Below are 10,040 nucleotides of genomic sequence, written 5' to 3' on the forward strand. Positions count from 1 at the left end.
AGTAGTGAGGAAAGATGTGATGAAGAGACGCCGGCGTGTACGTAGGCTTGGCGGGATGGCAGGCTGCGGGCCACTAGTGCAATGTTTGTAACCCCGCGAAGCCTCTGCACCTGTGTGGCGGCTTGGTGTGGCACGGCGCGCTGCTTAAAGGTGAGGCAGCGCCGATGAAAAACAGCATCAAACGTGAGGTAAAGCAGCACATTAAAGGAAACCAAACTTTCAAAGCAAACGGACCACTGGAGAAAAAATTATATAGAGCGAGGACTTGAAGAGAAGACGCCGGGTAGAGCAGCGGAACAATCAATAAGTCAGTGTCAGCCTTCCCGGAGCAGCGCGCGAGGTCAGATTGATGAAAACCCGCACGAATATTCAATACAATCCAATCGCACGTGTCCGGAAGCTGTCATGAGGCTGTTTATTATTCACACGCGTCACATCCTTTACAGTAATGTGAGCAGGGAAGAGAGAAAGGTCACCGGTGTTTAAAAAGCCTCCTGAATGTTGGAATATAGATAAAACGCCCCTGGAATGCTGAAATATAGAGAAAACGCCTCTGCAATGCTGGAATATGGAGAAAATGCCCCTGAAATGCTGGAACATAGAGAAAAAGAGCCTGTGAAATGCTGGAACATAGAAAAAATATCCCTGGAATGTTGGAATATATAGAAAAAAAGATCTTGTAATTCTCGGATATAGGGAAAAAAACCTGGAACGCTAGAGAATAGAGAAAAACCCTTGGAATGCTAGAATATAAAGTAAACGCCCCTGAAATCCTGGAATATAGAAAGAAAACTTCCTGGAATGCTGGAATAAAGAGAAAATGATCCTGGAGTGCTGCAGTATAGAGAAAACGTCTCTTGGCATGCTGAAATATATAGAAAACATCCCTGAAATACTGGAATATAGAGAAAACGTTCCCCTGGAATGTTTGAATACAGAGAAAAAGGCCCTGGAATGCTGGAATATAGAGAAAACGCCTCTGGAATGCCGGAATACAAAAAACTGAAATGCTGGAATATATAGAAAACGCTTCTGGAATACTGGAATATAGAGAAGACACCCCCTGGAATGCTTGAATACAGAGAAAAAAATCCTGGAATGCTAGAATATAGAAAAAATGCTCCTGGAATGCTGGAATATAGATCAGCATCCCGTGCCAAGCCTGCAGACAGTAATGCAAGGTCAGTACTCACCCGCGGGCCCGTTTTCCTGCACGTGGCCCAGCATGGTGGTGTTGGGGAAGACCGGGGCGTTATCGTTGATGTCCTTCACCACCACCGTCACCACAGTATCCACCACGTGCACTATGCTCCCCTCGCCCCCGCCACCTCCACCACCACCACCACCAACACCACCAAGCACCTGCACTCCCTCACAGCTGCTTCCCTTTAGCGGCGAGGGCGTGAGAGCTTCCTGGCCTGACTCGCGCGTCACCTTGCTAATGGTGACGCCACCAGACGAAAGAATTCTGTTAGTGGTGGCGGGAGATTCCAGATTAGTCTGATGGAGCGTGCGGGGCATGTTCCTCTCTTCTGCAGCGTCTCCTTGTCCCTCAGAAGCTTTGTGTTCACTGGGGGAAGCATCCTTGTCCTCCCTTCCGTGGCGCGATGGAATCTTTTCCATAACCTTTAATCTGCTAGATTTCCTCGCCTCAAGAGACCCTCGCTTGGTGCTCCCTGCGAAAAGCGAGCCATGAGGTGCCCTGTGATCGGTGGGTCCTGCGCCAGGCGGGTCGGGATGGCGGTCAGTATGAGAGGAGAGAGGGGAAAGGTCTTGCCGAATACCATTCGCAACGCTCAGCGTGGCGTTCGCGGCTGCACTCAGCGGCACAGTGTTCACGGCGCAGCGAGCCTCTCCCGGACCCTCGCGTAGCTGCCGCTTTCCTCGTCCACTTCCCTGGAGAGGATTTCCTTGTGGTTGATCTGGTGGCGGCACTTCCACGTGAGCGCCGCGGCCTAGAAATCTCGGGAGGCGTAGCTTCCTGGAGGCGCTCACGTTCCTCATCTGAAAGTCATGAGCGGGCGTTCCCAGGTGGTCGTTCCGCGCTGCCTGAGCGAGAGGGTCGTGCCAGCCTGTCACGCTCTTGTTTTTGGTGCCGAGAGGGAATTGCGAAGTGGATTCTGATTTGTCCTTCACATGTAAATGCAAGTTGTGTCTCCAAGTTTTCCAGTTTTGTTTCCTACGCTCCCGGCGGCCCGCGGCGGCTGTGATTGCTGTCTGTGGTGATGGATGGCTTGGCGGGGAGCCGCGAGCCGCCGCCGTCACTCCAGGGTACGAGGCCGGGAAGGATCGCCTGTCCCGATATTGCACACCCCCCATGGCGCCCGCATCTTCGCCGCCCCGCCGCCTCAGGAACTGGGACGTGACGGCAGATACATCCCCGTCACGGCGTCTGGACGGCGCGATGTCTTCATTCAAGTTGTTTCCCTGCGGCGTGGGAATCAATATCCTCTTTGCCTTCACTTCCTGTTGCTCTGAAAGACATCCCGCAGCCTCTCTTTTGCTGGTCCTGCCCTCCCCACTAGCAGCCGTCTGGATGCCCAACTCCATTAGGCCCGCGCCCACACTCACACTCACTTCAGTTTTGTCTCTGGTTCGCTCCGTAACGAGTCCTCTCTGTGCCCATCCTTTATGCATGTGCTGTGGGAAGAGCCGCCCCTCACTTGTGGCTGACGCGATGCTGTGATGCTCCCTATGAGCTGACACCTGGCGTTCTTTCCTTCCCCCCTCAGCTGGCCTCCCGTGCCCCGTATCTCCTATGGCCGCGTCACCGCTTCGGAGGTACTGGGGCCAGGCTTGGGTGGGAGTGATATCTCTTTCGGGGTCCTGGTGGCCCCAAGACGCCTGGCGGTGGAGGTGGGATGGGGAGAATGGATGGGGCAGTACGGGGGTTCCTGTTCCTCCCCGCTTCCTTGGCCGTCCCGCACCTCCACCCACAGCCGCCACTCGCCCCTCCCGTGCGGCGGGTCCCGGTCCAGTGCCTGCGCCGCCACGCCGGGGAAGGAGGACACCAGTTAGTGGACTCAGGCAGATAAGTATGCATGGATAGATGAGTGGACTAATAAGAAGATAAAGATTGATAGTAGATACGTAAGTAGAAAGGTAAATCGGTAGACAGATAGGTAAATAGGTAGTGGACAGGAAGATAGGCATAGATAAGGATTTTACTTGTATACCTTTATTTATTCATCTGTTTGTCTGTCTGTCTTTCTACCCCTTTATTTGTATGTTTACTGTCTGCTGGGTTAGTATGTCTATTTGTCTGTTTGTTTTGTGTGTCCGTCTACAGTTTCGCAGTCCGTTCATTTGTTTTGTCTCTAACTGCCTCTTTTGTATGTCTGTGTATTATTATTTTGCCTTTCTTTTTGTTTACCGTCTGCTTGTACTGCGATAAATAGACATAAGTAGACAGGTAGATAAGTAGACAGATAGATGGGTAGATAGATAAATAGATAGACAGGTAGGCAGATACATAGAAAGATAGATAGATGGATAAATTAATAGACAAGTTAATGAATAGATAGGCAGATAGACAGAGGTAGACAGATAGATAGATAGATGAATGAATAAATGAATACATGAACGAATATATAAATACACGGGCAGATTCATTCATACATACATACATACATGCGTACACAAAGGAAGAATAAGCAGCAGAGTACCTGCTAAGTTCTAAAATTGAATGCTGTTTTGCCAAGAGCTGCATTAGTGGTGGTGGTGGTGGTGGTGGTGGTGGCTGCGGCGGCGGCGGCGGTGATGGTGTTTACAGCGAGAGTACAGTACCTATTGACACTACAGTGTTCATGATACAGTTGAGAAGTGTTGCCTCCTCCACAGTTTGTATTATCTGCATTTAGTTTTTCATTCAAGTTCCTTCTGTGTTTTGCTTTTTTTGATGGTGTTTATCATGTTTTCTTTATTATTTGCTTATTTTTTCGAACTGTTATTGTTTCGCTGCTGCTGCTGCTGTTGTTGTTAGTGGTGGTGGTGGTGATGGCGTCATTATTATTATTATTATTATTATTATTATTATTATTATTATTATTATTATTATGATTGTTGCTATTATTATTATTGTTGTTGATTTCAAATTGCATACCTTTATTTATTCATGTCTGTCTGTTTGTCTTTCTATCCCTCCGTTTGTCTGTTTACTGTCTATTGGTTTAGTCTGTTTATCTGTCTGTTTTGTATGTCTGTCTACTCTTTCTCCATCTGTCTATCTGTTTTGTTTGTCTCTATCCATCTGTCTGATTTGTGAGTCTGTGTAGTATTCGTCTATCTCTCTGTTTATTGCCTGCTTGCACTGCGACAAATATGAGATGAGCAAATATCAGATACAATTTCAAAAGCAAAAAATATATCCGTTTAATTTTGGCTGTTGTAACCATTGTGGGTCGACGGTTGTACTCAAGGAAGCTTACAAGACTTAAACTTTCTTGGTTGTGCCTTGGACTACTGGGGACTGACGTGTGGCTGGTGGGAGGAAGTGCTGAGGTTTTGTTACGGGCTGTAACTGGCTGACGAGAGCGGCAGGAGCTGTTACCGGCAGGGACTGAATGCACTGTGAAGCCAATGAAGTATCTTTGTTGTGTATACGAGCTTTAGAGTCGGTGACTGTAAACTGTGTGCGAGTGTTCTACGTCAGACTGTGTGCCCAAGGCTGGAGTCTCACTGTCTGACATGTAGACAATGTTTGGAGTTCGAGGTTTTCATGGATTTTCTTCCAGACGCTTACATTGATATGATTATGTTATATATTTACTGTGGTGAACTTTGCTGTCTAGTTTGAAATACACTCAAACTTCGTTTTTTGAATTAAATTCAATCCTGAAGGCCGTCCGTGAACAGAAATGTCCAAAAACAATTTTCCCCTTACGAATCAATGTGAAATGGATTAATCCGTTCCTGGCCCAAAGAAGACTGCTTATTGAAACTTTTACAACACTACTTTGCACACAAGTTCATACTCAAACCAGTGGAATCATTAAATCTAACAAGTAAGTATTTGCCGACGCTCGACTGTATTTTCCTTCTACAGAAAGGCGACTGAGAGTACTCAGGTACTCATGAGTGTTTCTTCTACTGATGACGCAGAATGCTTGTTCGATTTAGGCCAACACTAGAAACACGGAAACACTCGTGGAAACTCTAATTTCAACTATGGCTTGTCAACAGTGGATCGCACAATGAGTTCGGCTGAAATCATTGATGAATGATGGAAAGGAAGTGGATGTCAGGACAGAACCCTGAGAAACATTACTGTTAATAGACTCAGACGAAGAGGGACCGTCCAACGCAACAACAAGAAGACCTGGATGCGTTCGAAAATAACAGTCATGGAAAGGAAGGAGGAAGGGAAGGAGGAGGAGGAAGAACAAAAAGAAGAAAAGAAATGAAGAAAATGAGAGAAAGAAGAAGAAGAAGAAGAAGAAGAAGAAGAAGAAGAAGAAGAAGAAAAAGAAGAAGAAGAAAAGGCGAAAGAAGAAGAAGGAAAGAAGAAAGAAGAAGAAGAAAAGGCGAAAGAAGAAGAAGAGGCGAAAGAAGAAGAAGAAAAGGCGAAAGGAGAAGAAGAAGAAGAAGAAAAGGCGAAAGAAGAAGAAGAAAAGGCGAAAGAAGAAGAAGAAAAGGCGAAAGAAAAAGAAAAGGCGAAAGAAGAAGAAAAGACGAAAGAAGAAGAAAAGGCGAAAGAAGAAGAAGAAGAAGAAGAAGAAGAAGAAGAAGAAGAAGAAAAGGCGAAAGAAGAAGAAGAAGAAGAAGAAGAAGAAGAAGAAAAAGAAGAAGAAGAAGAAGAAGAAGAAGAAGAAGAAGAAGAAGAAGAAGAAAAGGCGAAAGAAGAAGAAGAGAAGGTAAAAGAAGAAGAAAAAAAGAAGAAGAAGAGAAGGTAAAAGAAGAAGAAGAAAAGAAGAAGAGAAGGCAAAAGAAGAAGAAGAAAAGAAGAAGACAAGGTAAAAGAAGAAGAAGAAAAGAAGAAGAAGATAAGGTAAAAGAAGAAGAAGAAGAAGAAGAAGAAGAAGAAGAAGAAGAAGAAGAAGAAGAAGTAGAAGAAAAGGCGAAAGAAGAAGAAGAGAAGGTAAAAGAAGAAGAAAAGAAGAAGGAGAAGGTAAAAGAAGAAGATGAAGAAGAAGAAGAAGAAGAAGAAGAAGAAGAAGAAGAAGAAGAAGAAGAAGAAGAAGAAGAAGAAAGAAGAAGAAGAAGAGAAGGTAAAAGAAGAAGAAGAAAAGGAGAAAAGGTAAAAGAAGAAGAAAGAAGAAGAAGAAGAAGAAGAAGAAGAAGAAGAAAAGGCGAAAGAAGAAGAAGAGAAGGTAAAAAGAAGAAGAAAAGAAGAAGAGAAGGTAAAAGAAGAAGAAGAAGAAGAAGAAGAAGAAAAAGAAGAAGAAGAAGAAGAAGAAGAAGAAAAAGAAGAAGAAGAAGTGGAAGAAGAGAAAGTAAAAGAAGAGAAAGAAGAAGAAGAAGAAGAAGAAGAAGAAGAAGAAGAAGAAGAAGAAGCAGAAGCATCATAAGAAGAAGAAGAAGAAGAAGAAGAAGAAGAAGAAGAAGAAGAAGAAGAAGAAGAAGAAGAAGAAGAAGAAGAAGAAGAAGAAGAAGAAAAGAAGAAGAAGAAGATGATGATGATGAGAAAAAAAGAAGAGGAAGAAGAGAAAAAGGAAGAAGAGAAAGAGGAATAAGAGAAAGAAGAAGAAAAAGAAGAAGAAGAAGAAGAAGAAGAAGAAGAAGAAGAAGAAGAAGAAGAAGAAGAAGAAGAAGAAGAAGAAGAAGAAGAAGAAGAAGAGAAAGAAGAAGAAGAAGAAGAAGAAGAAGAAGAAGAAGAAGAAGAAGAAGAAGAGAAAGAAGAAGAAGAAGAATGAAGAAAAGAAAAAAAAATAATGAAGAAAAATAATTAAAAGGATGATGATAATGAAGGAGGCTGCTACTGCTTGCTCTTCCTTTGTGTTCCTTACACATACACATACATATACACATTCACCGCACACTCACTCTGAGCTGGATGAGGTCTCCGGTGCTGGCGTTGATGGTGAAGAAGGCGTCGCCGTCACCAAGCTGATCCACGCCGTCACCACTCACCCGGAAGGCCAGCCCCACTGCGTCACTGCTGTCCGCGTCCACCACCTCCACCTGCAAGAAACTCACGTGACGCCCTAGTGCTCCATCAAGTCAGCCCTTCATCACAGCCACTCCCAGTTAGTCAAAGCTGCCCATGTTTTATGCTGTTATGCATTGATCAAGAGCTGATAAAACAAAAAAAAACGAGGTAGGTACACAGAGACAAGGCAAAGCACAGAGGAAGTAAATGCAGAAGGGTACTACATACACTTCACCACTATGCATTTATCGATTTTCTCTCTGTGGGTGCTTTCCTTCCTTCCCTGTCACGAGGAGCACTCTACGCTGATTGAGTTTGGTGGGGAAGAGTTTATTTTGAGGCTCCACGGTTCATATTTCCGAGTGAGGAAACGCCAAAAAAACACACAGCACCGCGTAGCTTGAGTGACGGGCTAATATTCCTTCCCCTTCTCGTTTCTTTCTATCCTGGAGCTGCAAATAGTGAAGAAAAGATGCCATAGGTGTATTTATTTTGCAGGACCGCTAAAAACTCGGATAAATTTAAAATTTCAACCAATACTCCCATCCTCTTCATCTCTTTCATTATAGCCAACAAACATAAGGGCATGGTGGAAATGCGGGGTTTTTGGGTTGGAAAAGCCAAAATGAGGCATTTTTGACATTCCTAAAAAGTCTAAGGAGGAGAAAAGGCATATTTTGAAAAAGGGAAATTTCTAGGTTATCCTAACCTAACTAACCGTGAGGGAAAGTTTTTCTCCACTGGACACCAACCCCGCCCTTAAGGTCACTAACCGAACCTAACATCACCTAAAACCATTTGGGGAGTTGCCTCCCCCCCTTGCACTCGCCTTATGGATACTAATCTAGCGTAATATCACACCAGCACACCACACTAACAAGAATGATTTGTTAGTACTGACAAAATTAAGATGCACAGATCCCTGGGATTCCCATTGCAGCACAGGAAAAAGTCCACTAGACTCAAATCACAATCCGTGCACCTGTCTGACGCCATGAGGGTAGAACTGACGTGGCAGCTCCCTTGCTGCCTTTCATACTCTCGCGGAGGACTACACGCGGACTAATTCCAAACTATACCGGCCATTTGAATTAGTGGCATTACGTGCAATACAAATGTGTCACCCATAAAGCTTTATTTAATTACATAATATGACAATTAATTTGCATCCAGTGCAACCAAAATATCAGTCAATAATACAATGGCGAATAAAATACCTGCCACGGGACCAGTTACTGTGGTGACGTAATGCAGTCACAGTACCCGCATACCAACATCCTAACACACACGCAATACTGAATGAGCCAGCATTGGGGCCGAGAGGATGAGCGAGGAAGAGATGAATTTTAAAAATTTGTTTGCGAGTTGTTTGTTATTTGCGCCACATGGTGTAACAATTAGAAATTCTCCAAACAATGAGATGTAAACCCTGCGAAGGGATATAGTTACGTACGGTGTGTTCATTGAAACAACAATAAAACCAAAATGGTGTAGCAAAGCGTTATTCTTTGTTTTCTGTCACTAGCACCCACCATCATCATATCGTCATCTTCATCATTTTTTCACTGTCCACACGTCATTGTTCATCATCGTATCATCATCCTCACTCTGCTGTCACTCCACGTGTCACTACCATCCACCACCACACAGCACTACCACCTTCACTCCACGTGTCATCACCACCCATCACCACACTGTCAGCACGTGCCATCACTTTCACTCTGCCATCACTACAAACTGACCATTTCACCATCACACTATCACTACCTGTACTTCATCAAATCACCTTCATCCACTGCCGCTACTTACTCGTCACTATCAGTCACCTTCACTTTTCCGTTACTGAAGACTCCCACTCTTCACCACCCTCGTCATCACCACCACCATCATCATCACTCAGTATCGGTGCTTCCATTACAGGACGAAGGCCTCATAAAACTTTCGCTTTTAATTCCTGCCTGCCCGTCTGTTTTGGGACACCACAGCAAAACTTCCTAGCTCGCCCCTCCATCCAGGTGTTGTGTGGTGATCCATTCTTTGTTGTCAGATGGTTCGGCCCACGGCTTCAATGAGTCGGGTTTAGAATTCGACATTCTGAGCTGTGGTCATTTCCCTTGCCAATCACAGTCCAGGGAGCGAATACTCAAAACTCTCCTTTAGCTCACTTGTATCCTGCTATGATCACTGAAGAGGTGCTCTGTGAAATCGATTCTTGAAACCTTCTAGCCTCTCGTTAAGTTAAGGGAGCGTTTCGTTGTGGGGGTACATTTATCACAGCAGCTGACGACGTGCGAGGGGCTAAGCCAATCAAACGAAGGCACTACAATCATCTGCAGCCGATCACATTCCCAGAATCTATAAATTGTTATTGTTAATCACTAGTGGCGGAGAGAAAGAACTTACCATGACAAGCAAATGTATTAGAAGAGGTACATTTAGTGACGAAGTGCTTTGTCCATCTACTGCCACGACTTCTTTATATAAATAAACTCTCCCTGCAATTTTTTTCCACTACTGCTGTGTGTTTTAGCAAGGACTTTGTAAACTACGGTACGAGGACGGTCCACTCAACATTAAACGTTTGCTCTCGCCGCGACGGTAGCGCCTCCAGCAGCCAGAGGGAAACATTATTCCCGCCCTCGTAAGTTTACCATTACTTGCACTATTTGAGAACTGATTTTTCTTGAGTTATCATGCCCACTCACTGGCTGCACTGTGCATTACTTGGCTGCAGAAATAACAGGTTTATGCTTTAAGTTTAAGTTTGATAGAATGAGTGCAACATTAACCCGTATTCCCTTCAGCAACAAAAGCTGTACAATCACTCAAAATAGCTGGTGACCGTCTGAAGAGGAGAGGGTATGGGGACCTGGGGAGACCGAGGGTGTGTGCGCTTCATGAATTAAAAGTATGGAAAAGAATAATGCTCGTTATGATAACTATTATTATTATA

General features: G+C 44.5%; 1 protein-coding gene across 2 annotated transcripts; it reads right to left on the reverse strand.

Annotated features, from left to right (window-relative positions):
• Positions 1-1,030: 1,030 nt before the first annotated feature.
• Positions 1,031-9,511, reverse strand: LOC135109044 (uncharacterized). 2 transcript variants are annotated; one of them, XM_064020033.1, is made up of 3 exons: positions 8,897-9,511; positions 6,982-7,119; positions 1,031-2,981 (listed from the first exon to the last, which is right to left on the reverse strand). In XM_064020033.1, exon 3 carries the CDS (start codon positions 2,635-2,637, stop codon positions 1,183-1,185), a length of 1,455 nt encoding a protein of 484 aa, XP_063876103.1. In that variant the 5' UTR covers positions 2,638-2,981; positions 6,982-7,119; positions 8,897-9,511; the 3' UTR covers positions 1,031-1,182. The 2 variants fall into 2 exon arrangements, with proteins under 2 accessions (XP_063876103.1, XP_063876102.1); XM_064020032.1 differs by lacking the exon at positions 8,897-9,511 and having other exon boundaries at positions 6,982-7,523.
• Positions 9,512-10,040: the final 529 nt, after the last annotated feature.

This window comes from Scylla paramamosain, chromosome 18, assembly GCF_035594125.1.
Source record: "Scylla paramamosain isolate STU-SP2022 chromosome 18, ASM3559412v1, whole genome shotgun sequence".
Lineage (NCBI taxonomy): Eukaryota > Metazoa > Arthropoda > Malacostraca > Decapoda > Portunidae > Scylla > Scylla paramamosain.

Coding starts and splice junctions, on each gene's coding strand:
- LOC135109044 (XM_064020033.1), bottom strand. CDS start 2,637: ATGCATAAAGGATGGGCACAGAGAGGACTCGTTACGGAGCGAACCAGA.